The sequence below is a fragment of the Miscanthus floridulus genome, unplaced genomic scaffold (genome assembly GCF_019320115.1).
Source record: "Miscanthus floridulus cultivar M001 unplaced genomic scaffold, ASM1932011v1 os_1219, whole genome shotgun sequence".
Classification (NCBI taxonomy): domain Eukaryota; kingdom Viridiplantae; phylum Streptophyta; class Magnoliopsida; order Poales; family Poaceae; genus Miscanthus; species Miscanthus floridulus.
The window spans coordinates 6,526-27,113 of record NW_027097598.1 but is presented as its reverse complement, the minus strand read 5'-3'; the positions used below and the strand labels follow the sequence as shown (position 1 = coordinate 27,113).

Genomic DNA, 20,588 nt, shown 5'->3' with positions numbered 1-20,588 from the left:
AAACCAAAAAAGAAGGTGCTAGTTCCTAGTTTGCTACAGATAAATGATGACATATGAAAGCTAGATTAAATGAAACCATTTCCATGAAGCAATTGCTTTCAGCAACCCAAAATTATATGATAGCAGGCTTTGGACCCGATAATGTAACAGTAGAAATTTATGTGCACAATGAAAGTGGTAGCATCAAGCAATAGGTAAACCCAAAGCTACAGTTGCATCAGCATCATTCTATAAGCATGCCATGAGCATGTGATTACAGTAGATCTTGAACCAACATACAAGAAAAAACTATCTAGCTGAGTATAATTTTCCCTTAATTAAACTTATTGCACAATTTTTACAAGAAAAATCAAGGCGAACGGCAGACGGGACTGGTGGGAGGGATAGTGATGCCTCACCTTTGGAGCGCTTCCCGCCGGCGTGTGCAGCGGCGTGCGGAGGGGTGCAGCGCGGGAGTAGAGAGGCGGCGTGGGGAGGGGCGCAGCGGGAGCAGGGAGGCCACGGGGACGTCGTACTCGGAGCAGTGGAGCGCGCCACCGTGGAGGAAGCAGTCGGGAGCAGGGAGGCGCAGCGGGAGCAGGGAGGCGCTCAGGCTCTAAAACCCTAGCGCGAGCACCGTGGGTAGCCTGACAGTGTCAGAGGAAGAAGAGAGCGCCCAGCACTGACGGCATCAGGAGGAAGAAGGGAGCGGCGTGCGGAGGGGCGCAACGTGGGGGCAGAGAGGCGCATGGGGAGGGGCACAGCGGGAGCAGGGAGGCCATGGGGACGCCGTACTCGAAGTGGTGGAGCGCGCCGCCGTGGAGGAAGTAGGGAGGCGCAGCGGGAGAAGGGAGGCGCTCGGGCTCTAAAACTCTAGCGCGAGCACTGTGGGTAGCCTGACGACGTTGGGAGAAGAAGAGAGCGCCCAACACTTGTTCACCAGAGCGCCCATGGTTATATACCCAAGAGGATTTGTAGGGGCGGATCCTGATCCAGCCGCCCCTAAAAATATTTTCTATTTTATTAAATTATTAATTCTGATTTTTTATATCACATAAACACAAAGTAATATAAAAACAATTGTATATATGCACAAATAAATTTTTTATATAATATTTTGTATTATTCTATATACGCCCAAATATATATAAAACAATTGTAGTCAAAACAATATAGAAAACAAAAAAATAAAAAATAAAAATTTGAATTTTAAAACTTCGACTACAATTTTATGACATTAAATGAACTAAATAAAAATATTGTAAACATAAAAGTTGTATAAATCATCAACATGTACAACTTTTATTTTGGTCATCTTGTCATGTGACTTTGTTTGAACGATTCAAAATTTGAAATTCAAACAATTTCAACTTGAAATAATATTTTGAAAGAGTAAATGATTTCAGCTGAAAACTCATGAATACCAAAGTTGTAGAACTCATCAGTATGTACAACTTTTATTTTGATCATCTTTTTATTTGACCAAATTTGAACAGTTGAAATGTTGAATTTCAATAAATGACAACTTCAAACAAGATTTTGAAACCTTAAATGATTTCAACAATAAAAGTCGTGAACATAAAAGTTGTTCAACTCATCACTATCTACAACTTATATTTTGTCACTTCTTCATGTGAAAAAGTATTAGTAAACATTGTTCAAATTCACATATGATACATAGTTTCATGAACTATACGAGAAACATGTTGCTTTATGAACAATATTTACTATCACTTTGTAGATGAAGAAATGACCAAATAAAAGTTGTAGATCTTGATGAGTTATACAACTTTGGTAATCATCACTTTTTCAGCTGAAATCATTTAATAGTTGAAAATATCGTTAGAACTTGTTATTTTTTAAAATTTGAAAATTTGAATTGCTCAAACTTTGTCAAATGAAAAGAATGACAAAATCAACACAGTAACTTGATAGGACATGATTTTAGAAAATTTTAGAAAAAAATCATCACATTTGGAGTTAGTATGAGGGAGAAAGACTAGTTACAAATTTTACCTAGAAATTAAAAAGAAAAATCACAACTGTTCATGATGATCAATGATGAACAGGTGCGATTTCTTTTTTTAATCTGTAGCTAAAACTTGTAACTAGTTTTTTTTTCTCATACTAACTCCAAATGTGATGGTTTTTTCCTAAAATTTTCTAAAATCATGCTCTATCATTTTAGTCTACTCATCGATCTTTGTCACTAATTTTGAACAATTCAAATTTTGAATTTCAGAAAATGACACCTTTAAACCTGATTTTCAACCAATAAATGGTTTCAGCTGTAAGGGTGATGAATATAAAAGTTGTTGAACACATCACTATCTACAATTTTATTTTGGTCATCTTTTTATTTGACAAAATTTGAACATTTCAAATTTCGAATTTCAGAAAATGACAGCTCTAAACCTGATTTTCAACCACCAAATGATTTCAGCTGTAAAGGTGACGAATATAAAAGTTGTATTCGTCAAGATCTCCTACTTTTATTTTGGCCATTTCTTCATTTCATAAAGTTTTAGTAGTAATAGAGTGGATGTTGAAATAGATTCATCTAGATGTTGCAAAGGGTAATCTCACACACATGCATAAAATGTAGTCTCACACACATACATAGATATATAGTCTTACACACATACATAAATATATAGTCTCACACGCATGCATAAATGAAGTCTTACAAACACACACTTACACAAACACTCCACGTTCAACAACTAGCTAGCCCGCTGTAACGACTTTTTCCTTGACACCTTTTCGTTCCCATGGCAATATGTCTTTGGGTAGGATCTTTTCTACAACACTGATCTTCTTAGGAAAGTCTGTGAATAGCGATATCTCATCATAGTTATTGTAAGCTTCAACATCGTCCATGCCATCAACTCGTATAATGTGCTGTTTCCCGGAGGCAACCATGTGCTTTGTCTTCTTCGGGGGGAGGTTACTTTGTCAGTCAGACATATAGAAAACTTGTGCGACATGAAGCGAGCACCCAAGGGTCATCTTGGTAGCCTAGATTCTCGAGGTCTAGGACTCTCAATCCAATCTCGTTCAGTTGGTGTTGTTTGATCCAGCGGCATTGAAACAGGGCCACCATTATTCCCTTCCATAGTCAAGTTCCCATATCTCATCAATGATGCCAAAGTATTGGATCTTTCGCCCCAATCCATCGAGAGCCTCTATTCAAACGTCGTTGTTTTGGTTCATATATTTACTATCCTTTGTGTTGGTATAGTACGTAAACCCATTGATGTCATAAGCCTTCCAAGATGTCACCTGTCTCGATGGCCCCTCTGCCAACCTACTGATGGTAATAGAGTCTATGGTTTCTCCAAGTGGTATGTTTTGGTCTTTCAACCATGTAGTTAGTCGTTGCTTATGCTGTTTCATGACCCTATCATCCGAATGACCATTTCTCTCTACCATAATGATAGCCAAGTATTCATCAATGTACGGTTGCATCAGTTGTGTACTCTGCAAGACATTGTAATGCGCCTGACTCACCTCTTTGTAATCATGGCCGATGAACACTTTTCTACCATTTGTGCCCTTCCCAGCTAGCCTACCCTTGTGACAAGAATCGAGTTTACCAATCCCTTTCTATACTTTTAGGTACTCTTGATAGCACTCGACGACTTCTTCAGTACTATAACCCTCTATCATGGAGCCCTTTGGGTATGCTCGATTATGCATGTATCGACTTATAATCGACATGAACCGCTCATAGGACCATATTCATGCAAGTAGCAAGGGCCCAGCACCTGTATCTGATGAACCATGTGAATCATGAGATGTGGCAGTATATTAAAAAAGCAGGAGGTAAACACATCTCTAGTTGGTTTGTGTCTTCACCAGAAATTCATGTAGGTCACTAGCTCTTGCTTGCCAATCGTCTTCTATGAGATCTTCAAAAAAAGTAGCACATATGGGTGATGGCCATTTTCAAGACGAGTTGCACGGCTGCACGGCAAGCGGACGTCCGGTTTCACCCACGCCACTCGGCAGAGAGAGGGGCGACGCTAAGAGCCGGCTCACGCTCGCATGAGGTGGGGGAAAACCGACGATGGGAGGGTGGCGCGGCGCGAGGCCACAACGGGCGCTGCGATTGGGAAGTGTGGCTGCTCAGCGACCGGGGCTCGGGCGACTGCGGTGATGGCTGTGGAGCAGTAGGGAGCACCGACTCTAGAGGTGGAGCAGCGTGAGGAAAACCGAGCGGCGCTAGTAGGGCGGCAAAGGAAGCGGCCATGGCGGCTGCGGGGGCTCCGGCACCTGTGAGCATGGCGCAGTTCGGCCGGGCGCTGTGGGGCATGCGAAGCTCGGGAAGGGCAGCGCCAGAGCGGTGAAGGGAGGGGGAGGCGCTGGGAGTAGTAGGCCCAGCGTGGCAGCAACGGGGCTCGGGCGCGCTGCAGTTGCGAGGAGGGATGAGGAGGAGCGGGGAGGGCAGCGCTGCGGGACCCGCGGGCGCCCGTGCGAGAGAGAGAGAGGAAAATTGACGATAGCGGACTAGAGCTAGGACACCTCCTCCTCGATAGTAAAAATAGAAAAAGGAGGGAGGAGAGCAGCATGAGGGTTCGGCCAAACTTGGCAGACAAACAGAGGCAGCAGCAGCAGCTTGGAGATGACCCGGCACAGACATGTCGGCAGAGGCAGACAAAAGCAATCAGGCTGGCAGAGACAAGCAACAGCCCAGCCTTGGTGTGCACGAGAAGGAGCGCAGGGAGAGAAGACAGGGGAAAAGAAAGAGCAAGCAATTGACTCGACAGCGTGGCGCGACCCAATAATTTGGGTGATTCAAGCGGTCAGGACGCCAGCTGTCGTGGGTAAGTTACCAATTTATCCTAGTGACTAAAACGAGTCTATACGTAAACATAAACATATCACTTAGACCACAGCTTTTCAACTAAGCGTGCTTATCAAAATAAACACATGAGTATACAGATATATATATATTTATTTATTAATGGATTTTATTTATTTATAAAAGTTGCTTTTCATGCTTAATCTAATAGAGCAACCATTTGTCACTTACTTGCTAGAATTATCGTCAGACGTCCCTAGATATTTTTACGCACTGAGCAATTTAACTTGGTGTTTATTGGAGTGCACCAAAGTGGGTCACACAGGATTGCTTATCGCCTCAAGTTATATTTTAAATCAAAAATTCTGAGAACTCGTTTCGGAAAATTTGTCTATGCCTAAATCACGGTGCTAAAAGAGCTCGTAACACCAGGGGGTGTTACAAAAAACGAACATACTTCAACCTACAACTGCGAGTATGGTTCTAGGCTCTTATTTTATGCTTCTTATTTTATTTTGAAGATTATTCGTTAACAAGGACTTTGTGATTGCAGACACCATTTCGTCCTCATTGATATCAATATTCCTAAAAATGTTTTTGAGGTGTGGGACACAAAGAAAAGCCACTTTCTATTGTGGATCCCCTAGTCAAAGTACTGAATAAGTAAGTAAACCTAACAACATATTATTTTCTAATCACACAGCACATCGAATGTCGCTGATTTTCACACTTTATAATGTGCCACAGTGCCCAGGAAAGAATGGTCTTGGGAAGAAAGACCTCCATTCAAGGTTGATGAAATGCCACTAAATGGTCAAGGGGAGAGACCCCCATTCAAGGTTGATGAAATGCCACTGGAGACCCTAGAGCAGCCGGAGGCGAACAACGAATGCGGGTTCTACGTAATGTGCTCAATGCTCATATACCTTGGCGGGAAATCGTCGCATGCAGATGAATTGGTGTGTATGCTTCCCATTTCATTTATATCGGTTAATTCAACAAAATGATCTACTGTTTTGTCTTACAGTTGTGCCTTTCGATATCATCTTTCTTGAACGACAGCACAAGAAATATTCGTTTCTCAACCTTTGATAGTGTTTGATTGTTAAAAATCATAGCTGCAATAGTTGAGCTTATCTTGTTAGAGTAGATATGAAGGCTATTTTAAAATTATCACCATCACGGTTCTAAGTTCATCACCAATTTCGTTACTGCAACTTAAACATAATCAAACATAGGTATTATTGAGCTGATCAAAGCTCGGTGGTTATGAAGTCCCTCTCAACATTAGATGCATTACTATAATAATAGATGGACTAGTTTTGACAAGAATCCCTACAGGCCGGAATATGACGATTTTGTAGTTATGTTTTGGGATTATACACATCCGATTTACAAAATTAACCACACAGAATTTATTTTGCTTGTCGACAGTGATGACTCTCATAAGATAATGTCCATATTCAAGCTAACTTGCTACCGTCAAGGCCGAGTCACAACATATCATCACACAGCACGAGCTCTACTTCTATATCATAAAACCACTATTTTACATAAAAGATTATTTTTATTAAAACCAAAGCAAATTTATCGAATTGGATATATCAACTATATAGTTGATACTACTGTCCTGAGGTCACTCCCTGTCTCTGTAAGTGCTTATAACCTAAAATGTTTTAAATCATTAATAGGCGTTGTATGGTCCAAATATTCTTATAGCATAGATCACCACAAAACATACTATCTAATAACTGAAACGTTTGAGTTATACTTAACATCAGGATAAGTTTACCTAGATCTGATGCACAACGGCCCCAATTCACAGAATATACCAAAAGCACTCCGCGCATACAAAGCGGACATGACAACTAGTTGTATATAACATGTGTCGTTCTAAATATATATCAAGTCATAGCTCCACAATATTTTTTTTAACTCAGCTCCATGCTTCCACTATATTTTTTTTATTCAACTTTAAAGTGACCCTATATTTGCGCAAGCAGGGTATAAACTTTGATGTCGTGGAGGGTTATATGTAGTCCTAGATAGTAGCATGACATATCTTAACAATTTATTTGCTGCTTTTACTTTTCTAAATATACTCCTCCATCCTAAAGTTAAGTGGATTTTCAGTTGCCCTAAGTCAAGACAGAATAAATTGGACCAAGTTTATAAAAAAGAACAAAAAATGAGCTTTATTAAAGCCATTATGAAAAGTATTTTCATAATTTACTTTCTTGATGTGATAAAAGTTATTAATCTTCTCTATAAACTTGGTTAATTCAAAATGATTTGATTTAGGACAACTGAAAATCCGTTATATTTTAGGACCGATGGAGTATTTATGATTTTACATTTGACATATTTATATAGTATGCTACAATAGCATTAAAAGGAAAGTGATACTCCCTCCGTAATAAAAAATAAAGTCGTTTTGGACAAGGCTTGGGTCAAACATTGGGAATATAAATCATGAATACCTTTTAAGTTGTTGAGTTTGGAAATATGAAAGCCATATAAATAGACACTACGTAGAAAACCTTTTTTAGGGGCGGCTGGTAACCCTATGTAGGGGCGGTTTTGCCAGCCGCCCCTATGAAAGGGTGGTTACAAATCGCTAATTTGTATAGTGTTATCAGCCACCCCTACAAATCATTTTTCCACAAAAAAAATAAATTTACAATTCAAATTCGACCAACCAGAACATATATTTTTGGAACTAGTCTTGGTAAGTTGATATTGGAGACACATGTTAAGTAAACCAAATCACATTTCAAATCAACTATGGTACAATCTGTACATTGTACATCCCTTTTTGTAGAAATTGTAGAAATCAACAAGGCTAGACAGCAAGTGTAGTTTGAATTTCTCTACAAAAGAGTTGATAACAAAACACATGCAGCTTATCTTCACACTCTAGTAGCAAAAGTATCAGCCACTCACATATTGTAAAGTTGATAACAAAGCACGCAAGTTGCTCTCTTTCCCAGAAGACCACCTCTTAATTTCAAAGTCTAGAGTGTCTCCAATTCTCTGTAATTCAGAATTCCCAAACAAACAAGTGGTCTATTAGCAACCAAGCAAGTGTTGCTAAAGGGCCAAGGCATGCTGTGATCACTGACTAAAAAAATGATGATAAGATTATGAAAAGGTGAAAACAATTTTACATAATGTGGACTGTTGAGTGTTGCCTTGAACTAAAATAAGCATAATCAAGCTGATCCAGATATGAAAAGAATTAGCACATACATCTCTCTCTGCCTGCTCCCTCTGAACTTGCATATCTCGTTCATTCTTCTCAGCCAGAGCTTTAGCCTGGAGATATAATAAACAACCAGAAGTGAGAATGGAATAGCTATTGTTTCTTTGTAATAACAGGGAGAGGTAGACTTATACAGCATAGGAATAAGCTAGACCATAGGCAATACACTTATTGCACAGGTGATAGTGAAAATTTTTTGTTTGTATTCTGAAATTACAGAACATTACCGCTGGTTCACGAGTCCTCTGATGACGTTACCAATCTATTGGTTTTCCTCACAGATGCATTAATAGTAGCTCTATCCAGCGGTCTGATCGAGCGAAGATTGATTACCTGAACAGAGAATTACTAAAGAATAAGACAACAACAATGGACTCCATGGGAAAAGAGATCTGGTAGCACAAGACTGTAGTGTAGAAGAAATGCAAAAAACAAATTACCTCGGCACTGATACCTTCCTTGGCCAGTATATCGGCGGCCTGAAAAATGACAGAACATGAGAAATACAACCAGAACCACCAACTAGAGAACTTCGTTTACTGGATCTTATTCTTGTTTTTTGTGAAAATTGCAATAGAATAAAGCTATAATTTTAAAAAGGGAATGGCTCAAGTTATAGATATTCAGGCAGAGCCAATCCGTACATGGAGTACAAAAAATAACACCAGTTATTTTGCCTTTTTGCTTCTCCAGAAAACGTCTAACAGTTTCTACAGAGTATAAATAAATTCACAAAGAATGAAACAACTATTTACCTATAATATTCATGGAGTAAAAGCATGACTGCAGAAAGAACAATTCATCCATAATTTCCATTTTCTGCCAATCACTGATTTGTCCTGTACATGGTTGCGAGAAGTGGGAGGGGTGTTGAGAGTTACTTTTTCTTAAGGTTAGTACCACAGCTAACATCAATATTTACAGATAAAATATTTTCATTCATGCATAGGATGATAAGAAATATTCTATAGCACAAGTAAAGAGAAAGTAAACAAGGATAAGAAGAACTTACTTATTGCCACATGAGAAGCTGGTTCACGAGGGTATATACAACCCATTGCGATGCTAATAAAATAAGCAACGAAAAAAATTACTAATAATATCCATAAATCTATAAAGTTCACTATGTGAAACAGAACAACTCAAACATCATTTGTTAAACTAAAATTAACAATTAGATTTAAGCAATATGATCCTACATGTACCTTTCAAGACCATTCTCAATGAGCAGTTCCAAGCAGGACCGATAGCAGTGACTAAGTGCATTCTCTGCAGCTGTGTGATACTTGACAGCATATTTGGGGCCCTCGGTATGGATGACCTTCCTGCATAATGAATTAATACATGCATCTTAGCATAACTGAGATTACAGACAACCACAGCACAACATGTTGGATATGAGTAAATCTGTGAGTGTTCAATAGCTAGCTGCAGCAAAGTTAGACTTTCACTAAAGCTTCAATTACTGGCCACTGGAGGCTTGCTTGAAGTAACAAGTTATATGGGTTCAACAACACCGCTTGTTATATAAAGTGAATCAGGGTATGGATATGCGGTGTTTGTGAAACACAGGCACAGGGGGTATGCTTTGCTTAATCAGAAACAACCGTCACACCAGTGCTATATCAGAAGATTCCGAAAATAACGCAGGCAAAACAACCCGTATTCTGACTCTATAAGCAGAAACTCTTGTGTTGCCCTCACTGCTCGAAATTTGCAGGAAACATGAAGCTGGGAACTTTGAACCGAGCAACTTATTTACTGTGAAGGGACACAGTTGTCATTGTGGAACCACATAACACATCAATGTTGTAGCTTAGGTGTCCACGATGTTTAAAGATCTTCAAACACATATATACATTTTCTACATGACCCAACAAGTGAAAATACATATAACATAGGCCCAGCTTACCTTGCAGGCAGATCGTAGGCATTGGTCATCTTGGCCATCCCAGCTCGGCAACCTCCCTGCAAAAAAATGGTCAACCAGAAAACAGTTGAACAAACTTGCCCCTTCAATTTGTCACAAGCTCTGTCACAAACAGTACCAAGGTGGCGCACTCCTCGGCGAGCCCTGACCCAGCAGCAGCGTGCAGCCCAGGACTACTGTGCGCGTCATCCAAGCTCTACACGAAACCCCGGAGCAAAGACATGAGCTTATAGCACCCAAAAAAAATTTGAAACCAATTCCCAGCACTGATGCGAGGAGAGGGGACAGGAATCGAGACCTCGTTAGTGGAATTGATGATGGCGTCGACCTCGAGGTTCCAGGGCGGGCCATGCCAGAGGTAGATCCTGGAGTTGACGGGAAAGCGCGAGGCGCCCCCGGCGCGGCCACCCCCACCGGCGCCGTCGTTGACCGTGAGCGGGTCGGAGAAGGAGATGAAGCCGAACGCGGAGGCCGTGTCGGATCCGGCGCCCTCGAGGTGTCCCCCTCCCCAGCATGCACCTCCGTGGTGGACAGGTCAACCAGATCCGGCGAACTTCGGCCGGCCCCGGCAAGGGGATGCGATGCGTCCCCGCCCACGGCTGCCGACTCACCGAGGGGCGAAGGAGGGGCGGTGCGCTCTAACTTTCGGTCACCGCCTCCGTGTGCTCATGCGGTTGTCGGACGGATTCGCCGGGCCTCCCTGTGCCTGGGCCCTGGAGCGGCCAGTTGCACGTAGATCTATGCGGTGTTAGCAACAACTCTCCGGTGGGGGTGGACCGGTCACCGGTGGGGTGGGGGAATGGAAGGAAGACGGAACCGTAGCGGAGGGAGAGGAAAAGGCGACGACAACGGAGGGAGAGGAGAGGAAGAGAGGTGGCGACGACGGCGGGGAGGGAGAGGAAGAGGAGAGAGGACGGGGCATGAGAGAGGAGAGAGGACGGGGCTCGAATAAAGTGTGGACCTAAGCTCTTTGGTTCACCGGATTTGATAATTTTTTCGGGGTCCGCGCTCGTCCAGCAACCACACATTCGTAGGGGTGGCTCGTATTACAGCCGTCCCTACTATTCCATTTGTAGGGGCGGCTCAATCACTAGCCACCCCTGTAAATAGCAACATCGGAGGTGGCTGGTGAGTGAACCGCCCCTATAAATCCTACCCATTTGTAGGGGCGGCTCGTATCACCAGCCGCCCCTGTTGTTCTATTTGTAGGGGCGGCTGGTCTCGTGGGTCCCGAACACGCCACTGTAGGGGCGGCTTTATCACCAGCCGCCCCTAAAAAAATTTTATCCCGTTGCTACAAACCATTTTTCATGTAGTGAGATTTGTCTTGAAAAATACTTTCATAAAAAATATACATATATCATTTTTTGATAAATATTTTTATAAAAAACAAGGAGTCAAAGTAATACTTTGGAGACCGTGTCGCTGTCCAAAACGACTTTATTTTTTAGTACGGAGGAAGTATATAATAACAAAATGAATTTAAATGGAAAAACTTCACGCTCTGCATAGCTTCCGTAGCAGTTCCGTGACAGTAACTATATATACACTAAGCTGTTATACGGAGGTCACCCTAATTGATGGCAAAATCCATTGTTTGTCTTCTGCTTGGCTATACAAAATGGCTCCCGCTTCCACCACACAAACTTCAAAGCTCGTCCATTTGCTGAAGACTCACTGACTCAGACGTTCACTTTTTGAATAAGGTATCTGAAAGGCCGGCTAATGAATCCATCAGAAAAGTACATACAAAAGTGCAACATGTAATTGAGTCCGAAATTAGAAAGTAATGATACTTTGAGGAACTTTGTCGTATTTCTTATTACGATTAGTTGCAAAGAGATATAATATAAAAAAGAAGAAAATAGGATGGTGTCATCGTCTTGAGTCATGACCAACCCACCCAGCATATATACAACTACACCCCTGCAGCTCTTCGGCCAAGGAAACTAGCAAAGCACAACGACAAAGAGAGATTTTTTTTTAATTTTAACCCTTTTTTGAATATAATTTTAAATCTAACACTATCGGTTTTTTTAAAACTAACACTGGCGTGGGCCAAATGCCTGTGCCGCGCCATGCATGGTGGCGCGGCACAGGGCTGACGTGGCGTGGGCCGGCCTGGGGGGCCCATGACGTGGCGGGTCCTGCCGCGCCACTGACCTTGGTGCGGCAGTGCCGCGCCCTGATCCGTGGCGCGGCTGGACCAGATATATACCGTGTGCGAGCTCGTCCGCCCGCACGCACCCCTGCCCTGCCCGCCCGCCTGAACGCCGCCACAGCCCTGCCTGCGGCCGCACGCGCCCGCCCGGCCTCGCCTCGCCCCGCCCGCGCTCGGCCACTCCCGCCACGCAGCGCCCTAGCCGGCCGCGCCACGAACGCCAGCGCGTCAAGGCCGCCCGCTCCTAAGGTACCTCCCTCTTGATTTCATATATTTTTTATTATTATCTAGTATAGTTAGTATTTTTTGTATCTCTACGGTACCCCCACGTGCCCTCGCAATCCTCGAGTGGCCGACGCAGAAGCAAAAGAGTTGATGATGGTCTGCTAGTGCTAACATTTCTAGGAGCATGTAGGGGCATCGAGGCTATTTTCATTGAGTATTAGTGTCTTTGCGATATCTTAGAACAACTATTGTTATGTGACGGAGGAAGTATCCCTTCCGTCCTAAATAAATGCACATCTCGCTTCTTGAAGTTAATTTGTTTTTAAAATTTGACCTAATTTATATAATAGCGTACTAATATTTATGATACATAATAGGTACTATTACATTAAGCACAGAGTATACTTTCGTAATAAACTTATTAGGAGATAAAAATATTAATACCATTTTTTTAGTTTTGATCAAACTTAAACATATTTGACTACTCGAGAAGCAAGATGTGTATTTATTTTGAGACGGAGAGATTACTTGTAATTTTAGAACCAAAGTTTTATATGGATTGATTATGTATTTATTATGTAGTATAGTTAGGATTTTGGGTTTAGGGATTTAGGCTAGTTAGGATAGTGAATTTGTTTGTGAACTTACTAATGTTAACTTGAATTTTGTTAATTTGAATACTTTAATGCTTTGTTTATCAATTTGTAACAGGATGGCCCCTCCCATGCGGCACCTGTTGTACCCCATTCTTGAGGTGGAGTACGACGACCAGCACCGAGCACACATCTTGAGTGACAACGACGCAGAGGTGTCCTTGCCTCCTTTGAGGCCCCGCACTCACACCAGGGCGCATCAGTGGGACGAGCGTTATATGCCGTACATACGGCGTGCCGGCTTTCTCGAGCTTGTCCGTGTTGTCAACCACGGTCTTCCGCCCCTTGACCCAGCACTACTTACTGCAGCTGTAGACAGGTACGAGTGCATTCTTTGTACGTAAACTTTCTTATAACAAATTGGAGGCAACTAACAGTCGTTCTATTCTTATAACATGTGGAGGCCTGAGACCCACACGTTCCACCTACCTTGTGGCGAGATGACCTTGATGTTGCAGGACGTAAAGGCTATTTTAGGCCTTCGGTTGGGGGGACTTCTAGTGACAGGGATAGTTGACAACGATCATTGGAGGGAGCTGGTGGCTCAGTTTACTGGTTTTCTTCCACCGGACGACGATGCTTCCAAGAAAAATAAGTGAGTAATTCAAGCCTATTTAATACTTGCATTGCTTTATAACTGGCATCGGGTCTCATTTTCTTTGATCAATTATAGAAAAAGTTCCGATGTTTCGTCGTCCTGGATCACAGAGCACTTTGAGTACTTGGACCCACAAGCTGATGAGACACAGATCGACAGGTTCGCTTGAGTGTGGCTCTAGCACTTTCTTGGTGCTTTCCTCTTCCCAGACGCCTCGGGCAACACCATCAGCTGAATCTTCCTTGACATACTTCGCCAGCCGTGGGAGAACATAGCGGGGTACAGCTAGGGCAGCGTAGTCCTAGCATGGACGTATTGACAGCTATGCGTTGCCTGCCGTCGCAGCTACCTACTCTAGGTTTGGTGTTGGGAACGATTGCCCGTTGGGAGGCCCCTTAATAATGGTTTACCGGTAAGTACTTCGGTTCATTATATTCTTCCAGGCAGTTAGATATGATGAGATTATTTGTTGCTAATTCATTATCGTGTTCAATGCAGCGATAGAACGGGCATGAGACACTCCCTACAGCTCTGTATATCTAGATGGAAGCATAGTTAGTTAGAGGGAATGCGTGGCGCAAGTGCAAGGAGTATACGGACGGTCTCGACGTCCTGACATAGCACCAGGTTACGCTCTCTATACTATCATAGTAGTGTCTTCTTCGGTGTACACTATATCATAACCTAACACAATTACGAAATTTCAAGTGTTTTGGTGTCCTTGGGATTCTCTGGAGCTCCAGGGATATCTGAGTCCTTTCACTAGGGACGAGTCACATGAGTATCGCTGCGACTTCCCTCTTATTTTCTTCCATGTAGTCGAGATTCACTTGCCCATTTGGGTCTGCAGACAGTTTGGAAGAATGACAGGCTACCCACCACCGCTTTACTCCACCAATCAAGCATTGCACAAGTGCCTTATCAATTAATAACAATGCTATAATTCAGAGGTGTGTTTGGTACAACTAACATCATTTTGTTGCAGATTTGACCGCAGGAAGAGATACAAGACCAAGGATTGGCGCATGACACACAGCTTGTACATCCATTTGTGGCAGACCAGGTACCACATGCGGTCCTTGCGGGTCCTCCACACGACCAGCACACCTTCGACGAGTACCTGTGGTGGCTTCACAGGTCTACGAGGACACATATCAAGCCTCCGTACACTGACGTGGCGATTGACGAGGACTCGGAGGAAGATGTCATCGAAGATGTGTATGACGTTACCACTAGGGAGGACACACAGCTACAGAGAGCCCCGCTTCAAAGATACGTAGTAAGATACTTGAATGGTACAATTTGTTATCCTTTTGGTATTAAGTATGTGTACTAAAATTGTCCAACCGTGTATCTGTACCCAGGCGACACAATTGTCAAGGCTGTCCAACGAAGCAGCGTTCCGGCTTCACGAGTCTAGAGGGCAGGGGCCAGGCGTTCTCGCGGCTTTTGTGGAGGTAAACATAAACTTGTCCGTTTCGAAAATATTTCTTTAGTGTATATGTGTTTGGGTAATGAACTAACTTTAACGTCTATTTGTGTAGAAGGTGAAGAAGAGCTGCAGGAAGCTAGCTCAGAAGTTGAGCTGCATGGACACTCCTTATGAGGAACCGCCACTCCCTGCGCGGTCGGGTGGCACGTCTTCAGCCTCTTTGAGGACACCAGCCGGCTCTTCTCAGCCGATGACGCAGGGTGCCACTTCCGCGGTGCATACACCACCACATCATAGCGCTGGGAAGGACCTTGCAACCGAGGACGAGGAGGAGGACGATGACGACGACGACGAACCCCCGGGTTTTCGTGGACAGCACGGCCAGTGGGACGAATGGCCACAGCACGAGATCGGCATGTCTCAGCTAGGTGGTGCCCAGCTTGGTACCCAAGGAGCCTCACAGGTACTATCAAAGATAGTTTATTTAAATACGTAGGCTCCATGAACTAACGATCATAAAGAATTATAAGTAATCGTGCGTATCATATACCTGCAGGGTACGAGCCGTACGCACCGTCGATGCGACCATACCGATGTTGGCTACACTCCCAATGTGTTGCCAACAAATCCGAAGAGACAGAGGCGTCCGAGGGATCCTTACACTCCTGGGTCTTAGTTTGTTAGGTCAAATGAATATTGGCATCCAAAACTTGCGGGGTTATTTGGTTATGTTATCTCAAACTTATGTCAAAACAATGAATATGTTATATGGTAGCTTGTCTACTTGCTTCTTATTCGTTTCTTTGAGTCGCGGCAGTACTGCTGGTGAGATTAAGTACCCTGCGTTCGGGAACCGGTAGTCCGGGCGTATCTGGACGCCGGTAGCAATTTTTCGTAATTGATTAGTTAAAATGGTGCATAACCGTATTATGAAAGACGAAAAACTAATCATTGGCTTATCAAATTCTCTATTCGGCCGTTGAAAAAAACTCAACAAAATACGGGCGCGACGCGTTTCGATTCTACCATCCAGGTAGCCTGGGCCGGCGGCAGGCGCAGCGGTCAGGTGGTGTGGCTGCTCGTGCAGTATATTTGGTCCAGCCGCGCCACGCAACAGGGCGCAGCACTGCCGCGCCAGGGTCGGTGGCGCGGCAGGACCGGCCACGTCATCGGTCCCACAGGCCGGCCCACGCCACGTCAGCCCTCTGCCATGCCACTATGCATGGCGCGGCACAGGCATTTGGCCGCGCCAGGGCAATAGGCGCGGCCAAAAGTGTTAGTTTAAAAAAAACCGACAGTGTTAGATTTAAAATTATATTCAAAAAAAGGTTAAAATTAAAAAAAAATCACAGAGAGATGGGTCAGTGTTCATCCTCCAGCTCCCAGCATCCAGAAGCAGAGCAGAAGTAGCAGCCGGCTGCCGGTGTTGACAGCCAGAAAAGGTTTCTTGAAACTCTCTTGTTTTACTAACATATACATATTGTCTGAGTGAGTCAACCGTGGCCAAGGGTTTTTTCTTCTTAAAATGTGTAGGCAGGAGCAGCTGCGAAAGGCGGCTGCAGCGGCGCACATGAATCAGCCATACCATGCATCTAGCAATGAGGAGCTGGTCCTCCTGGTGTCGCTGGATTCAATCACCAAGATTGGGTGAATTTGTCGATCTGCAGATATGGCGAGGTCATCTCTATCGGTACATGTTACTAACCTTGTCGATGCCAGATAGATTTCAAGATATTTTGTGGAGCTCATGAACACCATGAATGAAATCTCGAGACTAGTTTGGTGCTCATCACTTTAATTTGTTTGTAAGTAAGCTCTGGGTGATGGAACCTCTGCTTCGTGCATAAATCGGAACTAATTTGGTATTAGAGCCAAAGGACCAAAGTTAACAATTAGTAATCCAGATAACATAATATTTATAAAAGAATGAAACAATTTCTGCTCATTCTAGTCTAGTTCATTCACCTACCATGTCTATCTAGGAGTAATATAAATTCAAGTGTCCCAATCCTTTTCAACTACATAACGAGTATTGAACTTTCTTACAACGTCATCTTTGCCCCTTTTCAGGCTCCAGTGGTGTCAGCTACGGTGAACATCACCTCTTGTCTCTCCTAGAAAGAAGGATGCAGTTGACAGGCCCTGTTTTTGTCATCCATATATAAAGCTCACCAATAAAGCTAAAAATCAGACTGCCACCCTTAGTCTCTTTACAAAATTTTTACTCCGATCCATGTACCAGCAAATTTATCACTTAAGCCCATGTACGTACTTCAGGAAATGTTTCTAGATACCGTTCTAAATATAGGTCTCTAGAAATCATTCTTTAGACATCATAACTCGGGCCAAAAAAACATTTTTTCCAATTCGAGAGGCTGACTGTTGTGCGTCACAAGTCATAAGTCACGCGATTTTTCGTGCAAAACACTCGCGTGCAGGCTAGAGCTCTCGACTTCAAAGCTCGTGAGTACCTCCTCTAACCACTTAATTGCAAAGTCACTTGTGACTAAACGACAGAAACATTCCTCTCATATTTACTTTATTGGATTTCGATATGAATCTTTGGGACCCCAGTGAATTCAAATTAAAAAGGCATGAAATGGAAAGTTGTAGATATCGTTGAATATCATCACTTTGGTTGGGGTCATTTCTCAATTTGAGGTTGTTAGAAAGTTTTGATTTTCAAAATGTGAGGAATTCAAATAGATTTTTCCTTGGATAAATGATTTCAAATGAAAAAGTTGTCAACAACAGAGTTTTATAACTCTTCGAGATATACAACTTTGTTTTTTTCGTTTCTCCGTCTAAGGTCATTTAATTTCAAAATTTGAATTTTAACATGTGAGCACTTCAAACTACATTTTGGGACAATAGATTATTTAAATATGCTTTGGTCAATGTGAAATTATATCAAAGAATTATCAAAGACTTATTGCTTAAGTGTTTGGATTACCATCAAGCTTAACAAAAAGAAGGTTGAGGACAATCTCAGAAGATGGCATGGGCAACAACTTTGACAAGTGATCTCCAAGTTGGGAGAGGGTCCGTATAAAGTGGTCAAAGTGGTGTTTGGGAGTTCTTATATATTGGAAACGTTACAAGGTGATTCTCTCCCAAGAGTAATTAACATGAGGCATTTGGAAAGGTATTTCCCAAGTATTTGGCAAGAAACCTAAGTGCTCCAAGAAATGGCCGATACGTGTATTGCCCTTCGAACATTTTTAGATTCACATAGACCTCACCTAAAAACAAGAGGCATATGTTGATAGCAAAATATGGACAAAACAGATTGACCTCAGAAATTCTAGCAAAAATAGGCTTAGATGGTTTTGGGACTTTGTCAAAATGCATAATGGACTCTATCATTGATCTGCTCTCACCAAGATGATCAAAAAACATATCTGGGTCATCTAATTTGGAGTCTAGGTGAAGAAAATGTGATTTTAGGGAATTGATCCAATAGGAACTAGATGGCTTAGCTGGTTTCCAAAATAAACTTTGTGAAATTGAAGAATAATGAACTTCACCATTGCGTTTTTCTCGTTGAGATGATTGCTGAAAAACATATACAGAACGTCTAGTTTAGAGTTTAGATGAAGGAATTATGTTCTCGGGAATATTTTACCCTGCACAAATCGGTTGGTAGCTCGACTCGAATTGAGATGGATTTTGACGTGTTTTACAGGTATCTCGGCCCCTTGTATGACAAGACCACCTCCTCCTTATAAATATGAGAGGATCATGGTTGATTGAGGTAATCCAACACACAATCGATAAAAAAATCAATATTATAATCCTCTTTACCTCTCGTTTGCCCTAATCTCTTCTAAGCTAGCTCCATGCTACTATTCATCGCTTGATACAACATTCAAAGTGGCGCGTACGCTTGCTGGCCAATCTAGGGCAACTGCCGACATCCTTGCTTTGATGGGACCCCTCTGGCCAAGAGCTTTGATGGCTTCTTTCCTCTAGTTTGTCCAGAAACTAGCCGTTCTTCGACACGTAAGTGTGATAGTTACCCTTTGCTGATTTGCTCGTAAATCTAGTCACTCTTCACCGTAAAAACGTGGTAGTTATTTCCCTCGGTGTTTCCAGACAAAACTTTCGACAACATACGGCCGGCAGTCTACCGAGGGGTATGCCCATGATAGTAGATGAATCGGTGGAGGTGCGCGAGATATGAACTAGATGATGACACAGAACGCAGAGACAACGATTTAGGTAGGTCTAGGCCGTCAGCTTGACATAATACCCAACGTCATGTGTCTTTAGTGGACTGTATATTGTTATCAGCTATCTGGGGATTGCTGACTAGGGGACCCTGCCACTCCTTATATATTTTGGAGGATTAGGGTTACAAAGAAAGTATCCTAGTCAGTTATATGGTTGATATTCTATTTGGATTACAACATCTATAAAAGTCCTAATAGATCATATCCTCTAGATGCCTTGCGGTGTACGCCGACCAAAGCCGTGCGCCGCAAGTCTTGATATCGTGGGCTAGACCATCCCTAATGGTGCGGCCCATGTCCCATGCAGTGGGTACCTGGGGTTATACCCCCAGAGTTAGTCTCCGAGCGCCTTGTATCCGTTGAACAACGTCGTCTTGAGCAAGTCTGAGCAATTTGAGGTGAAGCCGACTAGTTTAACTGGTGACCCGAGCGGTGAAAGTGGATGCCGACCAAAATAAATGCCAACCAGTTTAACTGGTTAGCAGACCTCGGACTTAACCAAGTAAGGCTTGCCAAAAGGATGTAAGGTGCTCAAGATAAAATTTGAAAATTCTTCCCCTTAGGAGAAGTGTAGCTACTTAGACTCCCTTTGTGAGGTCAGATAATTATCATCCATGACTTAGTAAATAAGGAGGATAAATCTGAAAAAAGCACTACATTCACCGCCAGGTGAAGTGTAGCCACTTAGTCCCCGAGCCTGTTGATAGGTGAATGACTCACATAGTGCCAGCGTTAAAAAAGAGAAGACTCCAGAAGCTAGCCGATCACAGTCAATCCCTAGCTTAGCTGAAAACCATTAACAAGAGAAATGTGCAGTGTACAGACCGTAATCTCCGAGCCTGCTAGAAGATGAAAAAATTAATCTTGTAGCAGGGTCAAAGAATCTTAATGAAAGCTTACCAACATCATCTGCCATGTACTTATCAAGACGTCGGACATGCTACCCAAGATCAGCACCCTGATCCGAACAGCATGGAGCAACTTGATAGCACACCGATGAGATGTAGCAACATCCAACCATTAAGGGAGTCCCCAGCTCAACCGGCGACGCTTGTACGAAGAAATCCGAACGTCGAGGAGTCCCCAGCTTAGCTGGTGAGCCCCCAACATAGCTGACGATCAAGCCCAAGTGATGAACAATCCGACCAGCTGGTCGACGAAGAAGCAAGCACCGAGCAGTCCAACCAACTAGTCGGCGGTGAAGTGAATGTCGAGCTGAACTGAGCGCCGAACAGTCCGATCAACTGGTTCGCGACGAAGTCCATGAACCTAACGGTCCGACCAGATGATCGACGGAGAAGTCAGACTGCCA

At 43.0% G+C, this 20,588-nt stretch overlaps 1 protein-coding gene across 1 annotated transcript; it reads right to left on the bottom strand.

Moving 5' to 3' along the window:
- Positions 1-398: 398 nt before the first annotated feature.
- Positions 399-10,479, bottom strand: LOC136533815 (uncharacterized; the record flags this gene model as incomplete). Its single annotated transcript, XM_066526336.1, has 12 exons — positions 399-595; positions 7,727-7,816; positions 8,033-8,098; positions 8,304-8,378; positions 8,486-8,524; positions 8,586-8,590; positions 8,690-8,755; positions 9,058-9,110; positions 9,251-9,370; positions 9,958-10,013; positions 10,094-10,171; positions 10,274-10,479. Coding segments are annotated over 12 exons (1,051 nt in total), but the record flags the coding sequence as incomplete, so codon positions are not given.
- Between the last annotated feature and the right edge of the window lie 10,109 nt (positions 10,480-20,588).